This window comes from Crinia signifera, chromosome 11 (genome assembly GCF_055691185.1).
Source record: "Crinia signifera chromosome 11, ASM5569118v1, whole genome shotgun sequence".
NCBI classification, from domain to species: Eukaryota; Metazoa; Chordata; class Amphibia; order Anura; family Myobatrachidae; genus Crinia; species Crinia signifera.
Genome location: NC_139227.1, coordinates 82,895,985 through 82,916,314, shown reverse-complemented (window position 1 = coordinate 82,916,314; position 20,330 = coordinate 82,895,985). Strand labels below are relative to the sequence as shown.

The 20,330-nt window shown below is 46.5% G+C and overlaps 1 protein-coding gene across 1 annotated transcript in view; it reads left to right on the top strand.

Moving 5' to 3' along the window:
- CHID1 (chitinase domain containing 1) overlaps positions 1-20,330 on the top strand; it is a 424,884-nt gene that overhangs the window by 1,284 nt on the left and 403,270 nt on the right. The window contains exons 2-5 of the mRNA XM_083165482.1: positions 3,168-3,296; positions 13,376-13,525; positions 18,814-18,946; positions 20,224-20,268. Coding sequence (XP_083021608.1) covers positions 3,186-3,296; positions 13,376-13,525; positions 18,814-18,946; positions 20,224-20,268 — 439 coding nt within the window. The 5' untranslated portion in view covers positions 3,168-3,185. The remainder of the gene's footprint in view (positions 1-3,167; positions 3,297-13,375; positions 13,526-18,813; positions 18,947-20,223; positions 20,269-20,330) is intronic.

The following is a 20,330-nucleotide window of genomic DNA, read 5'->3' as shown; positions in this document are numbered from 1 at the left end:
CGTGAACCCGGCACTCGGACCCCCCTTGGGGTTATCCTGCTCAGGTGCCTTCTGTACAGGCAATGTGCCCGATGTATAGAACTCCAACACAGCAGCGGCACTCTGAGTCTTGTAAACGGTGATAAACAGTGAAATTTTAATGTCTACTGGTACTTCCCCGTCTGTTCCCTGTCCTGAGGACGGGGAAGTACCCTGAAACATGTAGATATAAAAATTTCACTGTTTATCACCGTTTACAAGACTCAGAGTGCCGCTGCTGTGTTGGAGTTCTATATATATATCTATATATATATCTATATATAGATATATATATATCTATATATAGATTATATTTTTTTTTTACCAATATTAACTTATTCTAGATATATTTAACACTTGCCTTTGCCTATAGTCTTCGTGTAAACACGCATAATAAATGAACACAAAATAAGAAATAACTGGCTGTAACATTATACCACCTATAGGCCTTTATTCAGATCTGTTCGCAGTACAAATTTGTTTGGAAAACAGGCAAATCCATGTGCACTGCAGGTGGGGCAGATGTAACATGTGCAGAGAGTTATTAGATTTGTGTGAGTTATTCCCCTTTTAGACCGAAAACAAAATTACCAGTTGAAGCAGTTCTACCCAGTAATTTTGTGAATAACATGGGTCCTTTTTCTGTGTGACAGGGCACACCCGTGTCGTAAATCCCATGTCTCCGACCCTGGAATTGACCAGGGTCGAGGACACAGGATTTATGACCTGTGTTGACTAGGGTGACCAACTCATCCCTTTAATCAGGGACACATATTAATTACACAGGTTCTGTGGCTGGCTTTTACCTGGTTTTAAACTGCCACACCTCAAGACTCCATTTCACCTGGTTTTAAACTGCCACAGAACCTGTGTAATCAATATGTGTCCCGGATTAAAGGGATGAGTTGGTCACCCTAGTGTTGACCCTTTCACACAGAAGAAATACCCGTGTTATTCAGCAAATTACCGGGTAGAAATTTTCAACCCGTTAATTTGTTCTTCGGTGTGAAGGGAGGTCAGGCTGCTCCCGGCAAAATGACACGGCATTTGAAATATTTATTTATTTATTAACAGTTTCTTATATAGCGCAGCATATTCCGTTGCGCTTTACAATAGCAGACAGTGAAACAAAACAGGGTATTTACAGACAGTCAAAATGTAGGAGGGCCCTGCTCGCAAGCTTACAATCTATAGATACTGTGTATTTGCCGGGATTTTCAGACTTTTTTGTCTGATAGGGGTATTATTTTGTTTCTGTGCAGGGTAAATAGTGGCTGCATTATTTTTACACTGCAATTTAGATTTCAGTTTCAACACACCCCACCCAAATGTAAATCTCTCTGCACATGTTACATCTGCACCACCTGCAGTGCACATGGTTTTGCCCATTGTCCAAACAAATTTGTACTGCAAATCAGATCTGAATAAGGGCCATAGTGTGAGCACAGCACTGGTGAAGTTACTTCCACAAATTTGGTTTATTTTCCTATGGTAATTGTGCACAAGTTAAGTGTTTAAGCTTATAGTTACTACTTCGTTATGTTTATGATTTTATGAGCTTTGTTAGAGTTGGTTGTTGTACAGTTCCAGACAGCAGCCACTATACAGTGTGTAGTATGTTCAGTTGTACTTTAAGCTTTGTAGTCAAGAACATTTATTACTTTTAGATTGAAAAAATATGCTATTCAGTAAATGCAGGGAGTTTGAAAAAGTATAATATATCAAGCTTATACCCCGTTTACACCAAAAATCCTGGCTCCGACCCGGCATTTGGAAGAAGGATCCAAGCCGGGTTGGATCCGGGATTTACACCATCTCCAAGCAACGGGACCACGATCATCCCCGCTGGGGGCAGCCCAACACCAATGTAAGCTGCTGGGTTGCCCCCAGCCCCCCCCCCCCCCCCCAACCTGCGGACGCTGCGGTCCGCAGGTTGCATGCCCCCCCCCGGCCTTTTTTAATAAATTAATAAGAAGAGGAATGACGCGTTTGCTCTAGACAGGCCCCCCAATAGAGCACCCCATCCGTGGCTCCGCCCCCAAACCTTCCATTTCCCCTCCCGGCGATGGCCCTACCCCCCAGCTTCAGTGAGCTGGCTGCCCTCTCCCATAGAGGGCAGCATAGAAGTCGGCAACTATGCCCTAATATATATCTAGTGTTCCCGCTAGGCTGTTTTAGTGGGGCGCTGCGCCCTGCCCGATTTTTTTTAAAAGGGCAAAATGCGCCCTGCCCCTCTAGCAGCGACCCGCTAAAACAGCCTGGTGTCTGCCCCGACACACCGCACGGGGAAGCCCAGCGCTGCTGTAGACGGCGATGCCCGGCACTTCCCCGGCAGCACAGTGACTTCGGCGGGGCCCCTTTGGTGACGGCGGTGGCTGGGCCCGCCCCCTTTAATGATGTCGGCGGCCCAGGACCGCCCACAGCTGTGACATCGGCGGGCCCGGTCCGCCCTGCCTCCACAAAAACCTAAAGTGAACACTATATATGTCAACCTTAAAAAAAATCCCCAATTCAGGTGCCTGTCTATAAGGAAACTTCCTATGATTTCTTTGCTGAGAGATGACAGTTTGCCCAGGGACATGCATGCATTGGGCCATATTCAATGCAGCTGGCGAGGGGGTTAAATGGCAGGGATCGCCAAAAACAAGTGACCCTTGACGTTTAACCCCCACGCCCGCCGCTCACCCTATTCTATGTTCCGGGATAACCCGCACTGTCCACTGATTCCCCTAAACCGTGAGACTCGTGGCTAATGCAGGGAGCCCGCTGTATTTAGCCACGAACCTCGCTGTTTTAGAGGCCGCACATGCCATTTCCCCGTCAATGCAAAAACCTAGCGAGGGGGAAACGGCGTGTGGGGGGGGGCAGTTGAATACTGTCAGTGTGAACTGTGACAGCGAGCAGTCAGCACTGATCGCTGTCACAGCTCACAAAAAACATCGAATATACCCAGGTAAAGACCAGTGTCACAGTGCCATGCCTACATTCTGTGTAAACAAGCAGCTGCTGCTTGTAGCAGTGAAGGGGTTAGATGGTCAGACATTGCCTCCAGCTCTGTGTCAGGCTCCCTCCCACACTCCAATAGCAAAAATCAGGGCTCTGGTTAATATCTGCTGTGTCACTATACATACAGTATTCTTTCATTGCAGTGAGTCAGCTCTGAAACCATGATGTTGGTGCATGTGCTACTGTGGGTGGCTGTTGCTTGCCACTGGGCCGATACCACTTTGTCAAAGACTGACTCAAAGAAAGCTTCCTCAAAATCCCTGGAGTCAAAGGTAAGGCCATAGATACTGCAATGCCTAGCATAGTTACAAAACTGGGTGGTCTAATTAATCATATCTGTATCTGAAACCAGTGCTGAGAGCTTTCAGTATATAGCAGCTAAATAAAGAGTGCTTAAGTTATGCAATCTTTAGTAATTATTTGTGTTATTAACCAAACGAGACTGAGGAAGGCATTGAGTATACCTGATGTCCTATTTCAGCCAAGTACGTGATATAGACGCGCACCAGGTTTACTGCCCCTGTTTAAAACGCATTTAAGTCGGTGGTGTCACAAGAGAAAATGGCTACGTCCAATATTTTCTATTCAACAGTACATATAACATACTAGCAAGCCCACCTGAAGCAAAAGCTTCAAAAGCTAGTCTGCTACCTTCTGTGTTTGTTCATGTGTGTAAGAAAGAGATGTAGTTTTCACTCTCTGCCAGCAGATGGCAGTGTTTCAGAGACTCACGGACACTAAATATATATGAGATGATTTCATTGTTACTTATTTTTATAGTTAATGTAATTTTCAATGGATGGACAGGAGAACATTGCCAGCAGACTACCATAATATTTTTTCTGATTATATAAATAGGTGTACGCCAAACACACGATGCATAAAAATGATTGTAAAACTGTTAAAGCTAATGGTTGTGCTTAGCACCGCTACATGGGGTATACACTGGAACGATGGAACAAACGAGCTGCGTTTTTTCAAGGCTCCCCTAGTCCAAAAGTTTCTTATTGATATAAAAAAATAATAATTATATATATATAGTGGTTACCTGTCACCCTTAGGTTCAGTTATGTGGTGGTGTACATAGTTGTAGTTCTAATTGTCCACATATGAATGGCAGCCATCAGTACTGGTTTTGCCTATCACTTTGACCATAAATGATTTGGTTTGGTCCTGTACCACCAACCTGAGGCACCCCAGCAAGTGTCTTGTGGAACCCCAGGGTGCCTACTGGCACTGGCATACACCCATACCTCTTTAGTGTTCCTTCACTGTTGTGGGTGGTCTCGTGCTGCCAACGTCACAAAAAGGGGTGGGCCCATCTGCTTCCATCACCAAAGGAGGGGCATCACCATCTACAGTGGCGCTTAGCTTCCCCATGCACACCGGTGGGGACAGGCAGCAGGCATTTTTAGCGGGGCACTGATAGAGGAGCAGGGCACATTTTGCCCTTTCAAAATCGGGCAGCCTAGCGGGAACACTACCTCTTAGCTGTACAATATCAGGCCAGAAGAATTATTGAAATGTGCTTGTTCTCTTTTTGATATAGTTTGGAACGGTTTTTGAATCCAACATTAATGTGCGGTCACTTGGTTGTGTCTGCCGAGAAATTAGACTCTTGATTGGTCACTAGGCGGACAATAGAATCGTTCGGAGAGAAGCTGAAGATGAAACATCAGCATCTCTAGTCCTCAGTCCGTGAGCGGGTACCGGCCGGGTGATACGCGAGGGACTATGGCGGATAGAAGAGGATGGGATCTTCGCCGGAGGACCTTGTTGAGTAGGATTTTCTTCCACATGGATTTCTTTGGATCCTGAAGCCCTGGGGCCTGGACCACGGACTCTGCAGCCCTGGAGCACTGGACCCTGGAGCCCCGGATCCAGGGACCTACCTACAGGCTCAAGATAGGGAAGTATCAGTATGTGTGTGTAATGTATGTATTAAATTTTTATTGTTCTTGGTTGTCAGTGTGTGTTTATTTAACTATTTCTTGTACTGTGTAACTACAAGTGCCAGCGGGCCCTTTAATGGGACCACCGCTCCAGGGTCACCGGGGACAGCAACAGGCTTCAGCCTGGCCAGGTAAGTCCTGGAGGGGGGGCCCCCTATATTGGGGGGGTCCCCACTTCCCCAGGACCCCTGGCCAGGCTGACCGGTCACAGGGCTGAATGCTTTGGCTGGGGGACTTGTATAAAAAGTCTCTCCCTGGCTGTGGCATTACCCTGCTGGCTGGTTGGACCTGGGGCTGGTTCTTAAAATACGGGAGACCCCTAGTCATTTTGGCCCCCGTATTTTGGGAACCGGCCCTGGAGCCTGGGGCTGGTTTTAAAAAAAATCAGCGGAGCCCCTATTTGCCGGGTTTCCTGATTTTTTTTTTTTTTTTTTTTTTTTTATACCAGCCCCGGCTCTTTCAGCCTGGTGCTGGTTACGGCAGTATTTTTTTTTTTTTTTTTTTAAGGGTAGAATGAATACCCCTTTCCCACTGCTGAAAAAAAAGGGATTTTTGTAAGAACTTACTATTCGAACCCTTTTCTTTCGTCCAGTCCGGTGACACAGCTAACCTTGGGAAGTTCACAAGCCGGTCCTTTGGGTGGATACGATCAGACTGACTTCTCATCACTGCCTGTCCAAATGAAGTGCCCTCCGACGCGAACTCGTGAAACCTGTAAAATTTGGTAAAGGTGTGAACAGAGGACCAGGTGGCAGCCCTACACAACTGCTCCGCTGTAGCCCCATGGCACACCGCCCACGAGGAAGCAACTGACCTGGTGGTATGTGCATTTATCCGTGAAGGAACAGACCTACCTGCTTTACAGTAGGCAAAGGTAATAGTTGATCTCAACCAACGAGCAATGGTCTGTTTAGAAGCAGGTCACCCAATCCATGCACATCATACAATGCCAAGAGCAAATCAGATTTGCGAATGTCCTTTACCCTATCCACGTAATTTCGCAAGGAGCGAACTACGTCCAATTTCCTATGTTTGTCCCTATTCCTCCCCCTTCAGGAGGGAAAACACCAGAAGAACAATGTCCTGGTTTAAATGAAATGAAGACACTACCTTAGGTAGGAACTTAGGTACTGTTCGAAGCACAGCCCTATCATCATGAAAAAACAAAAATGGTGACTTGCAAGACAAGGAACCCAACTCTGAAACACGCCTAACCGAAGCTATGGCCAACAAAAAAGTCAGTTTCCAAGAAACATACTTAAGATCAGCTGATCTTAACTGTTCAAAAGGAGGGTTTTGCAAAGCCGAAAAAAACAAAGATAATTCCCAAGGCACCACCGGCTGCCTGTATGGGGGTTTAAGTCTTGTTACACCCTGTAAGAAAGTCTGAACTTCTGGCAACAGGGCCACTCTTTTCTGAAAAAAAGATTGACAATGCAGATAACTGCACTTTTAAAGACTGCTGCAAACTGAGTCCAGCAGTGAACCCATGCTGCAGGAATCCAAAAGTCTAGAAACTTTGAACCTAGATGTGTGAACTTGCTGACGTTCACACCAGCTTATGTATATCTTCCAGATCTGATGGTAAGTGGTTGCAGACACAGGCTTACAAGCCCTGAGCATGGTCTGGATCACAGAATCTGAAAATCCTTTCTTCTTTAATAAGAAGGTTTCCTAAGCCACGCCGTCAAATTGAGACGAGCTAGGGCCGGGTGTAGAAATGGTCCTTGCTTTAACAATTCCTGTCGGAGAGGTAGACTCCAAGAATCCGTTGACAACTTCAGTATATCTGAATTGCAGATGTCTGCACCCCCTCAACCTATATTCTTTTCAATACCCTTGGAATCGTAGTGAACGTAAGGAATACGAAAACCAAGTCAAAGTTCCAAGGAACGGTCATGGCATCTACTGCCCAAGCTGTTGGGTCCTTTGACCGAGCACAAAACTTTGGTACCTAACAGTTGTACCTTGTCGCCATCAGGTCTATTTCCGGTAGACCCCTGTGTTTCACAATCTCCTGAAAATTAACTGATGAAGTTCCATTCTCCCTCCAGTAGTTTCTCCCTGCTGAGGAAGTCCGCTTCCACATTCCTAATCCCCAGAATCAAGACAGCCGACAACACAGGCACATTGAAAATCTGGGATACTTCCTATACTGCCAATATGCTGCGAGTACCGCCCTGATGGCTCAGGTAAGCCACTGTTGTGGCATTGTCGGACTGTACCCGTATTGGAGATCCCTTCAGGAATTGCTCCGCTTGTACCAAAGCATTCCAGACTGCCCAAAGTTCCAGTATATTGATTGGGAGACAGGACTCTTCCCTGGACCAGAGGCCTTGAAACCGTAGATGAAGAGCTACTGCCCCCCCAACCCCTGAGACTGGCATCGGTCGTGAGGACCAGCCAATCCCAGGAGCAAAAGGAAGGTCCCAGCTGTAGGGTCTTCACATCTGTCCACCAGATTAGAGATTCCCTGGAATCCTGAGACAGAAGTAACCTTTCCTGTTTCATGGTCTTTGTGTTCCCCGACCAACAGGACAGGATGTTCCACTGAAAAATCCTGGAATGGGATCTGGCAAACTGAAAAGTCTAGAATGTTACCACCTTGTTCCCAAGCAGACGTACTCCCTGCCACACTGTGGGAGCAGGAGCCTGTAACAAACTCAGAGTCATCTGACGAATTTCCACTGCCTTGGCCTCTTGTAAAAACACCCTGTGAAGCTGTGTGTCCAAAATCACCCCTAGAAATTGCAGATTCTGTGAGGGTGTCAAATACTCAGGTGTTCCTGGAGCTTTTCCGCCGACTCCGCCTTGAATAAAAGCTCATCCAGATAAGGTATAATTATTATACCTCTCAGTCTGAGGGCTGTTACCCTGACTGCCATCACTTTTGTGACTACCCTTGGAGCCATTGCCAGACGACAGAGCTTGAAACTGCCAATGGTTCTTCCCTTTTGCAAACCAGAGTAAGGACTGATAATCCTTGAAAATTGGTACATGGAGGTACGCATCCTGTATATCCACTGATGCCAGAAACTCTCCCAGCTCTAAGGTTAAACACTGAGCGCAGGTACTCCATGCGAAAATGATCCACCCAAAGATGGAGATGTAAAGACTTCAAAATTAGAATAGGCCTGAAAGACACGTCTGGTTTGAGAACTAAGAACAGGATTGAATAAAATCCCTTCTTTCTCTCCTCCCGAGGTACCTTCATTTTCTTTGAGAGATAAAGCTGCTCCAAGGAGCGCGGACATCAGCTTTGCGGTCCTTGGCAAAGGAGTAGGAAGAAATCTCCTTGGAGGGACACCCCTGAGATTTATCCGATAACCTTCGGGAACAATGGAATAAACCCAAGGATCCCCGGTAGAATGTTTCCACCTGTCCCGAAACTGCAGGAGGCGACCTTCCACTCTGAGCCCAGAACGGGGAGCCTCTGTCCTGTCATGCCTCACCTTTAGCTAAGTGTTTCTTTGAGAAAGCTCCAAACCTGGATCAAAGCAGAGTTTTACTCGTTTAAAAGCCGTTTTTTGGCATTGGGAAAGGGGTACCCCCCCCCCCCCCACTGCCGTAACCAGCACCAGGCTGTAAGAGCCGGGACTGGTATTAAAAAATCCGGAAACCTGACAAACAGGGCTTCGCTGTTTTTTTTTTTTTTTTTTAAACCAGCCCCAGGGTCCGGGGCTGGTTCCCAAAATACGGGGGACAAAATGACTAGGGGTTCCCCGTATTTTAAGAACCAGCCCCAGGACAAACCAGCCAGCAGGGTAATATCCCAGCCGGGGGGACACTTATTAGATAAGGTCCCGCGGCCAAAACATTCATCCCTACTGACCAGTCAGCCTGGCCAGGGGCCCTGGGGGAGTGGGACCCCCGACTCAGCTGCCCTGGAGCCCCGGACCCCGGGACCTACCTACGGGCTCAAGATCAGTATAAGTATCAGTATGTGTGTAATGTATGTATTAAACTTTTATTTTGCTGTGTTGTCAGTGTGTGTTTATTTAACTATGTATTTTACTGTAGAACTACAAGTGCCAGCGGGCCCTTTAATGCCTCGCATACTGGAACTTGTGGTTCTCCAAGCCCCAGCATGCGGGGGAGGCTTGCTGGGACTCATAGTTCCACAGTAAAAGACAATAGTTTATTCTATTTTTTTTTTACACTCAATCAGCCCGGTGACCACCGCACAGGGTCAGGTAAGTCCTGGAGCGGGGGGGGGGGAGGCTTTATTGGGGGGGTCCCCACTCCCCCAGTGCCCCTGGCCAGGCAGACTGGTCAGTAGGGATGAATGTTTTGGCCGTGGGACCTTATCTAATAAGTGTCCCCCCGGCTGTGACATTACCCTGCTGGCTGGTTTGGCCTGGGGCTGGTTCTTAAATACGGGGGAAACCCCGTATTTTGGGAACCAGCCCCGGACCTGGAGCCTGGGGCTAGTTTTAAAATTTTTTTTTTATATACGAGCCCCGGCTCTTTCAGCCTGGTGCTGGTTACGGCAGTGGGGGTGGGGGGTGGGGGGGGGGGGGGGTGGACACCCCACGTCATTTTTTGTTTAACACCCCACGTCATTTTTTGTTTAACACCCCACGTCATTTTTTGTTTAACACCCCACGTCATTTTTTGTTTAACACCCCACGTCATTTTTTGTTTAACACCCCCCCCCCCCCCTTCCATCTTTACTATTATAAACGGGTCTTTAAACGGGTAAGTGGGAATGGGACAAAAACTTCTTTTAAACTGTAATTTACAGTTTAAAAGCTGCAGTGGGAAAGGGTCTTTATGGCTCTTACCCGTTTAAAGACCCCCCTTTTTTTATATACGAGCCCCGGCTCTTTCAGCCTGGTGCTGGTTACGGCAGTGGGGGGGGGGTGGACACCCCACGTCATTTTTTGTTTAACACCCCCCCCCCCCCCCCCTTCCATCTTTACTATTATAAACGGGTCTTTAAACGGGTAAGTGGGAATGGGACAAAAACTTCTTTTAAACTGTAATTTACAGTTTAAAAGCTGCAGTGGGAAAGGGTCTTTATGGCTCTTACCCGTTTAAAGACCCGTTTAAAAAAAACGGGTCTTTACCCGTTTAGGCAGTAGTTAGCATTGTGACAGGCATTACAGTTCTTCTTGGTGCTTAGCAATGTATAATACACATCATGGGAAAAGCAGCTGTACACTGGGCCCTTTACAGTAAATCTAGCAGTCGGAGGTACTTTCCCCAATAGCTGGTTTTTATTTTATGTATTGATGTTGGCTAATGCGTGTGATCCAATCAATTTTTGGTCCCTGTGATGGGATGTTCTGCTTGCAGTGTAGCAGAAGGGATCAGGGGCGTAACTAGAACTTTATGGGCCCCATAGCAATATTTTTGAAAGGCCCCCCCCCCCACCCCACCCCCGGCAAGGGCAGAGGGGTCATGTAGAAAGAAGCAGAATAGTGGAGACAGAGACTGGGCATGGAGACAGAGGGTGCATGGAGACAGAAACAGGGGAGGCAGAGAGACTATGGCAGAAGGGGCATGGAGACAGAGGGGACATTGAGACAGGCAGAGGGGGCATGGAGATGGACACAGTGGGGGCACGGAGACAGAGGGGGCACGGAGACAGGGGCAGGCAGAGGGAGCATGAAGACAGGGGCAGAAGGGGCCATGGAGGCAGAGGTGGTAAAAAGACGGGGCAGAAGGTACATGTAGAAAGACAGGGCATAGTGAAAGAGGCAGAAGGGGCATGGAGACAGGGGGCACAGAGACAGATGGCATGGAGGCAGAGAGAGGCTTGGAGATTGGGGCAAAGGGGGCATCAAAGCAGGGGGCACAGAGACAGGGGCAGAGGGGGCATGGAGATAAAAACAGCAGGTGCTTGGAGACCATGAGGAGGAGAAAGACCCACAGCCTGCTTCTGCTTCTATGAAGAATAGCCAGCCATGTATGGTGTGAAGAGGAAAGGGCCTCCAGGCCTCTGCTGACAGTCACATATTTAAAATCCCCCCCCCCCCAATCCGCAGTAGCGTGTAGGGGAAGGCTGTCCGGGGACTGTGTATGTAACTAACCGTAATCACCCCGTTCCTGCTGCAGAACATATTCTAACGGTGCGATGGGATCACCAGGCCTGCTGAGTGCACCAGCACGCAACACCACTCATTAACCTTGCGGCAGCTGCGGAGCTAACGCTGGACTTGCGGCAGCGAGATGATGACTTCATCGACTCTCGAGACCTCAATGCAGCAACAACCTGTGTACAATCCTGACTCCCGGCTGATAGCAGCCACGGTGCCGCACCTCAGCCCAGGAACTTAAGCTCTAAATGTGCGGCAACATATTTAACTAATAACTGAATAAAGTATACAAAGGGTGCAGGGGATTGCCTGCTGGGCTCAAGGCCCCCCAAATGGCCGGGTCCCACAGCAGCTGCATCCCCTGCACCCTCCATAGTTACGCCACTGGATGGGATGTTGGTTGCAGTGTTACTGCGGTGTCAGACAGGCCTGTTTAAGGTTAGCAATTCTCCTTTATTGTGCACAGGGCTTCATTCATGTTTATACGCAATAACCGATGGTGACGCAGCGGAGCCTTTATCGGCAAATTGCACGTGCTGCAATTGTACTGCGCATGCGACAAGTTGCTACTGCGATTCTGCTCGCAATTACTATTTAATAGTGAAGTGATAAAATGGAGGTGACCATTTGGAGGTCTTTACAGGTTGTGGTTAGAAAAACACATGGGACATATACTGTAGTTGTCATCAGTTGCAAGCTCCTACATACAAAAACATAGCGCTTATTGCTGCTGTTCCTCGTTAATGTTTCTGCAAATTAAAATTAGGTGTGATAGCTCAGGTGGGCGTCTTCGTTTGATAACATAAGCAGTTCCGTAACCTCAAAAATCTCAATTGCATTGGTGTACAAACATGAATTATCCATAGTGTGAAAATTGCAATTTAACCCCTTCAGTGGCGTTTTAATTTTTTAGGGAGCCCCCCCCCCCCCCCCTGTGTTTCCGGGGGCCGGACAGTGCCGTGCACTAGATCAGCTGCTGCCCGGCCCTGCCCCCGGCAAACCAGCTGTGTGCGGCGTGGCGTTAGCAATGTCACACCTCATGCAGCCGGGGGGGGGGAAAGGAGGCAGGGCTGGGCAGCAGCTGCAGCTGAGTGCAGCGTTCAGCTCAGAGGATTTTCCGGGTTTGCCAGTCTGGGCACTGGAGCATAGCCTGGAAAATTGTCAGGAGTGCCACCGAAGAGGTTAATGACACAGTAGTAAAGTATCAATGCTGTCATTTCACAGGCTGTGGTTTAAAAGTGACAGCCGATACCCCCTGCTATGAGCTTTATCATTCCCATACTGACACTTATGGAGGGGACTCCTCTCTTAAACGTGGCAGCCTCTTGGCGTCTTCTGTCTAGTGATCAGCTTGGTTTCCCTACACCAATAAAATACTAGACCTCTAGAGCAATGTTCCCTCTAATTTACGAAGGCTGTGTGCGGCAAAAGATTTTGGCTGTGCAACTTTGGAAGGAAATTAAAAATTTTGTGCGTCACTTATATATAACTGGAAAATGACGTTCAGCATTTGTGTTAACTTTACTTCAAAATTATATTAAACATTTAAACATTCAAAACACAGCACACAATGTAGTTAATGGGTGAAACACACATTAATTGAGTCCACAACTGCAAAAAGGGACCACTTCTGCTTTGTGCGCTCTGTTGTAATGTCTGTGCGCATGCTCAGCGAGTTGTGTGCGCGCGCACAGCTTAGAGGGAACACTGCTCTAGAGTTATGTCCTTTATACATCGCTCTAGTGTGCACCCTGGGTCCTATATGGCAGCCGCCTAGTGTGTTCCCAGCTTAAAGAATAGTTAGGAAATACTCACAGAAGCTACCGCTCCATCTGAGGTCTGTGCCGGGATTGACTGTCACATGACCCCCTTGGCCTGGAAGCTGCACTGGAACTGCTGCAGCCGTCTGGACTTCTGTAGGGAAGTGACCGCAGGGCCACCAGTGACATTGGGTCAACAGTCTATTATGTTGACAAGTAATCTGTTTAGACATGACGAATGTTTTATATGCTGCATGCCAACATTGAAAATATGGCTTCATTGTCCTGGCAATCCGATGAATGTAAACCTAATATGCCACCATTTTTTTTTACACCTTTTAGCATCATTGTTAGATATTACATTTATTTATCTATTTTCTATTCTTTTGACTTGGTTATTCACAATTTACTACAAAATGATATAGTGACACATACCCTCTACCAAACAGCGATCCCTATAGTCCATGGTGACACGCATCAGGCATGCTTCTCTTTAGAGGATTGTGTTTTCAATCACTTCTTGTAGGTTAGTGACAGACTTGTGCATCTGGAACAGGTGTGAGCCCACTAATGTGTATTTGTTTTACCTCTGCTCCAGACTCGCCTGTCTGATGATTCCGTGCAGTCCCGAGGATTGGTTACCACTGACATCAAAGCCAAAGACATTGTGCTTGACCACCAAAGTTACTGTGCCAAAAAGGTAGCGGAGCGTCATGTTTCTGGTGACGTACTGGGATACATTACTCCGGTAAGTCCAGAGTTCTAGATTCATTTTTCACACTTTAGATACAGGGGGTGGGGAAAAAAAAATCTTAATTGGAACAAGATTGATATAAGTGCAAAGAAGACGCCTGGTTTTGCTATGCAGGTAGTCAGTACACTTGTTGTAGGGTCGCCTGTGACTGACGACTCAGGTACAACATATCTAGAGAGAGTCGGAAAATGTGTATGCACTTAGCATACTGTAGCTAGGCCGTGGGCGGTGTTTTCCTGCTCACTGGGCTCCGAGCAGCACCTCTGAACCAGACTCTATATACATAATAAAGCTGTTACCCAACTAACCCAGAAGAAACATGGTTATCCTTGTGGTTAATATACACACAGCTGTAGAGAGAGGTTCAGTGCAATAAACCTCTTCACCTAACACCAAACGGGAGTCCCTCTTAAGTAATCTGCAAGGCCAGCGTGTAAGACGAGAATACTATCAATATAAATGTCTATACCCCCTACTTATGGCATACCTAGATCCCCAAACAACCCTCTATCCCCCCCAAGTACTAATCCTAAAACCCCAAGACAAAAACATGGGGGCAACTATTCTCATGTACCGAAGTCCATAGTGTGTCCAGCCCATAATCAAAGGGGCCCCTAAAAGACTATTGATGATGTTAATAAAAAAATATTACCTAACCAAGTCTAGAACCTGAGCAATAAAAGATCAAGCAGGAAAACTAAAAAAGAGAATATGATGATGATGATAATAATTTTATTTATATAGCACTTTTCTCCTAATAGGACTCACAGTGCTTGCATTAGCCTTTTACAGCACAAAATTCAAAACAAACTAACAATTAACAAGGGACATCAGTGAAATGCTTGGGTGAACAGGAAAGTATTGAGTCTGTTTTTGAATGTTTCCAGAGTGGAGGCTTCTCGAACTGAGCGCGGAAGTCAGTTCCATAGAGTTGGAGCCACAGTGTGGAAAGCTCGACCCCCAGATGAATTCAGGGAAATTTTGGGTACTTTTAGTAGTCCTTCATCAACCGATCACAGTAATCATCACAAAAAATCAGGCGTACGGCAATGGCGGTTGTTCTTATACCAAAATTTCCTCTTTAGCTTTCGCAATCAATCATATATGTGAAAGAGAAAAAGAACAATGCAATGTCTAGTATGTCTATACTTCAGATCATACTTGTGTGTGTGTGTGTGTGTGTGTGTGTGTGTGGGGGGGTTATACAGTGAACCCTGAAACATGCGTACCCTCACTCACATGAAGAAAAGTGAGAAACTGTGCATAAAGGTATCTTTAATCCGGGTCACTTTGTGATGTTCGTGACAGTTCCCTCCACCAGATGGTATTAGAAGGACGTACCGTACTCACATAACATACACTTGGATGACTCCTATAATGGTATCTTTAGAGTCACAAACTCAGCCTCCATGGACCATGTCTTTCACTCCATGGGCATAGACTCAGGCTTGTGTATTTCAGAAAAAATAAAGAGAATCTCTTTAAGGAGTGCACAGAAATCATTTAAGGAGTGTTAGGGGAAATTTACTTTGATCGGAGTTGTATTTCACATGGGATGTTGCTATGGGCAACCTATCAGAATCTACCCCTTATTTGTTTAGCACCTTCTAGAAGACAATAGATGGAATCTGATTGGTTGCCCATAGCAACATCCCATGTGAACTACAACTTTCCCCCATTGACTCATGTGAGCCGTCCTGGACTGAATATCACCTGGGAATTTGCAGTCGGTACTTTGCCAATCCCAGACTACCAAACCTCAGAAAGCCTCTGATCCTAAAGGTGCAGAGCACTATCTGAATCAGGATATTAGGGAATGTTTGCAAATCAAGGGCCTCATGACCTGCCACCATTTTAAAATCCAAGGGGTCTCTGCCACCCTCCTTCCAGGGCTGAAAATAGCATGAGGGAGATTCCCATGGTGCTTACAGAGGGAGCTGCAGCAGTGTACATTCCGCTTGTTTTAAAAAAAGAAATGTGAAAAACTCATGTTGACTTTTTGACTGTTGACTTAGTGCTTGTCGCCCTTCCGACCATGGCAACCTTCATAAAGTCGAACTAGCGTCTGTAACCCCCCCCCCCCCCCCCCCCCCCAAAAAATAAAAAAAAACCCAGCGGGAACAACCAATGGCCGGCCGGTACGAGAGTATGCCCGAGGCTCGCCCATAGTAAATGCATCTGTTGTGACGTCGACATGTCGTCTCTCTTGTGAGGAGCTGTTAAATGAAAGTGTGTATGCTGTATTACCATTATGCTGAAATGGACAGCGAAGAATAGTCGTACTACATATAAATTTAAATTTAAAATTGTTCCATGTTAAAATAATTACATTTTATATTATCCATTCGCTCAATAATGTCATTTTTATGAAAGTCCACAAGATGTCACTCCTGTACCACAGAAGGTTTCTTTTGTCTACTGCATCCATGTAACAAAGCTGGAAATGTTCTTGAGCCTCACTTAGGTGTCCATACACTGAGCCAATTTTGACAAATTGGGCTGTGTAATCGGCCCAAATCGGCTTAGTTGGATGTCCCCTCAGGTCCGATGTGCGGTCCCATGCGCATCTCACCTGAGACGGTGGTCTGACCTGCTGGCCGTTTTACCACCCGACCTGGGACCTCCCTCACGGCGGGAGGTCCTGGGCAGCTCACGGGGAATCTTGTGGTCGTACACTGCTGCGAGACATCACAGCAGTGTATGGCCACCTTTTACAGTTATAAATGAAATCCAGCTTTTTGCACATCAGTAAAACCATGTTGTACTGCACAGGGTGAAAATGCAATGTGCGGAGAGATTAACAGATGAGAAAAGGTGCCTAAATCACAGTGAGAAGAGAGCACCGCCTGATATTCATGCAGTATATGCAAACGCAGACAGTGGTTTCCACACATCTGCTGCCCTGGCTTCATGATGTCCAGATGTAAATGCACACCCTCTAACTGGATTTGCTCCTAATTCTCAATAAATCTTTTCAGGCTTAGCTGCAGAACAGCACGTAATCCACCCAGCACAACCCTTTGTAGTGTCTGCAGTTAGAAGAGATTTTATTGCTGTGGTCTGACACATTGGGAGTTTCATTTTTTATTTTTTCTTCAGCTTTTATTGAGTAAAGCACCAAATACATTGGGCCTAATTCAGACCTGGTTGCAGGGCAAATTTGTTCTCAAAATGGGCCATGCTGCCATCAGTTGGGGCAAATGTAACGCATGCAGAGAGCGTTAGATTTGGGATAAAGCAGCCAGAATTTACCCTGCGCCGAAACAACAAACATAAACAGTGCTATCAATCCCTTTTGTGTTCAGAATACTTGGTATACATTTGGCTTGAATAGAAAATATATATATTATACGGGAAGCGGTCATCTATTAGAATGAACTTAGGTCTACAGTCATTAGGTCGACCCCACTAGGTCGACTGGCAGGAAGGTCGACCTGACTTAAGGTCGACATGGGCCAAGGTCGACATGACTTAAGGTCGAATTTGCATAAAGGTCGACATGAGGAAGGTCGACTGGTCATAAGGTCGACAAGAGGTTTTTCACTGTTTTTTGAGCCGACATGTGCCGACAGGCGGTATTTCATGCCCTACCATCCACTAGGGCATGGAGGAGGTTATTAAAGCTGTGGCGAGCGAAGCGAGCCACCGTGCCCGAAGCATTGCGAGCGAAGCGAGGGTCCGATTCTCATTGCCAACTGTGTCCATGTCGACTGTGTTGACATTTGGATCAAAAAACAGTGAAAAACCCATGTCGACCTTATGACCAGTCGACCTTCCTCATGTCGACCTTTATGCAAATTCGACCTTAGGTCATGTCGACCTTGGCCCATGTCGACCTTAAATCAGGTCGACCTTCCAGCCAGTCGACCTAATGGGGTCTACCTAATGACTGTAGACCTAAGTTCATTCTGATAGATGTACCGATTCCATATTATACACATATATATATACCATTTTTATTTTTTTATTTTGCTGTGGTGCTCAAATAGTGATTGGCAGCTAGGGGGCGTTCCCGAGGTGGACACCTGGCATTACATGGATGTGCCCACAAAAACCGCTGAACGCACCCCTAGAACCGCTGGGCAGGCCCCATGGAAAGCAGGTTTTCCCTGACCTGCTCAGGGGCGGGTGAAATCACGTGACTTCAGGCCCACCCCCTGTGCGGGGGGATAGTGAGCGGATGTGTGAGAGGACTCATTCGCTCGCAGCGTAGAGAGGGGATTCAGGGGGAGCTTGTGTTGTGACTCCCTACTCCCTTCCCCCCATACCAATGTATATATTATTGTAAATTATCTACAGCCGCATCTCTGCCTCACCAGCGTGTGCCAGTCGCCACTGGACACGCCCGGCCAGGAACGCAGTGCCTGACGTCAGCACTATCCTGGAACCGGTCAAACGGGCTCTAACCCCCGGCGTACTACTCCTAGACGCCGCGGCTAAACCTGTACCACAGCGGGAGGCGATCCGCTGCTCTGTGCGGTTGCTGCAAAACGGGGGTCTGAATGTGATAGTGGCAGCTCACATCGGACACCGCCCGCATAGCAGCACTGGAGAACGGATCCCCAACCCGGGACCCGCCACTGATTGACAAGCGGGCGCACACTCCATACAGCTAAATAAAGCTTGGAGAGAGTGGGCAGACTCGGCTTTAACAGTCTCCAGGCACCGATTGAATTTATACAGACGTGGAGACATCTAATAAACCAGTCTAATAAGGGGAGAAAAGTATTGCAGTCACACCTATTAGGATATATTATCCTTTTTAAAGTCACTCTGTTTCATGTTCTGTGATGTTTGTGTCTTATACTTCGCTACTATTTTAGAAAATCCTAATAAAAGTTAGATTTTAGATTAAGTCAACCTTCTTGTGCACCACATAGTGACATTCTTTCCTTTCCCTGTTGCTATGTTTGCCGGGGCAGCAGTAACCTTCCCATTAGGCTCCTCATATATGCAACTTAGCAAGCATGACTGAATCAGGCCCAGTGTGTGTGTGTGTGTGTGTGTGTGTGTGTGTGTTATCCATCTGAGCTTTCTTTAGAAGCTTTTCCTTTATATTAATCTGATTGACCACGTGCACCTTGGCACCTCCGCCAACGCATTTCCACACCCCGATAGGATCATCTCTCTCCCTTCCCTGGAGCCAGGGGAGTAGTTGCCATATGCCGAAATTACCCTGCAAGCAGTTAGCATTTGCAAAAGCCTCTTGACTTTTTTGTGAAGTTCTTCTTTTCCACTTATTAATCTCGGGTACTTATTGCTGCACCCTCTTTTGCCCACAGTGGAACGGTCATGGCTACGACATTGCTAAAACATTTGCATCCAAATTCACACTGGTCTCTCCAGTCTGGCTGCAGATCAGAAGAAAAGGCAGGCAGGCTTACCAGGTGACCGGACTGCACGACGTGGATCAAGGTTAGCATCCCTGCATCTCTAGCCATTTTCATTACACACAATTAGGTTGGCATTTATTGCAGATTGAACTGTTCGCTACAGCTATAATAGAAGTAATACGGTAAATAAATCTCAGAGCTTCAGGTGATGCAGACTTTATTTATTTTTTATAGCAAAATTTGTCCAATGGAATTCCTTTTTCAACCAGGATCAGAGGTGTATATAGGTCCTAATTCACCATATATGAGTCAACTGTTTCCAAATTGACTGCTAATACCTATAAAAATACACTGTAGGGGGGTAAATTATTCCTATTTTCAAATAGCATAGATTTTTTTTTTGTACATTTTGAATGATAGAATCAGAATTGTAGTAACTAAAGCAATAAAGCAATATCATCTGTGTTTCTACAGATATTGGTTGGAGCATATTATTTATAAAATCTGAAGCAGGTCTCTTCAAATACAGCAGTCGTTGCTAAATTGCAACACGTCTACGTGATAATATGGGTCCCCCACCCTGTTATCTCACACTTGGGGAAGGTTGACCAGCGATCAGAATACCACCGCTGGAATCCAGACAGGGGTCATGAAAGTATACTTACCCATCCCCTGCTTTCCCTAACCCTCCCTTCTAGCAGCATAACCTCCATCACTAAACTCACCCCCCCGTCCCCACTCTTCCTTGCAGGCTGATCCTATCCCTGTGCATTATTGCCTAACCTAACTCTCGCACCCCACAGCCTAAACCTAACCACCTCGCTGCCTAACGTTACTTCAAAGTGCCTAACCCTCCTACCCCTGCGGGTGGACCCTAACACCCCCCCCCCTTTACAGTCCATCCCTAATTCCTGCCATTAGTGCCTACTATAGTTTCCCCACATCCCAGGCGTAATGCTAACCTTGCCATGTTACTAATCATTTGGCATCCCAGTAGTCTGGATTCTGGTGCTGCATTCCAATTGATGTTGGGAATCACTGGTCACCTGCCACAAATCGGGATGGTGGTCTAGTGAACTCCTGCATTCCGACCGCTTCTGCGTCCTCTTTGGGGCAAAGATTAGTCTCAACTATAGCAACTGTCCAGCAAAATGACATTGGCTTCATGAAAAAAACAAACCTCTTCTTCGCTCCTCTCCAGCAGGTGGATATCTGTGCCACTTAACACTCCATTGTTGTTGTGTGACTATATATGTTATACACAGGTTTTGTACTGCAGCGCTCCTTTTGCCATAGCCAGTCACTGTGGTCCCTGGGCATTGTTCTATAATAATGCCAATTTATGATTATTTTCTTTAGGATGGATAAAAGACATAAAAAAGAATTCAAAAAGGACAAAAATTGGTAAGTAATAATTTTTTTCAAGGTGTTACCACGGATCTTTTTTTTTTAACATCAATATTTTA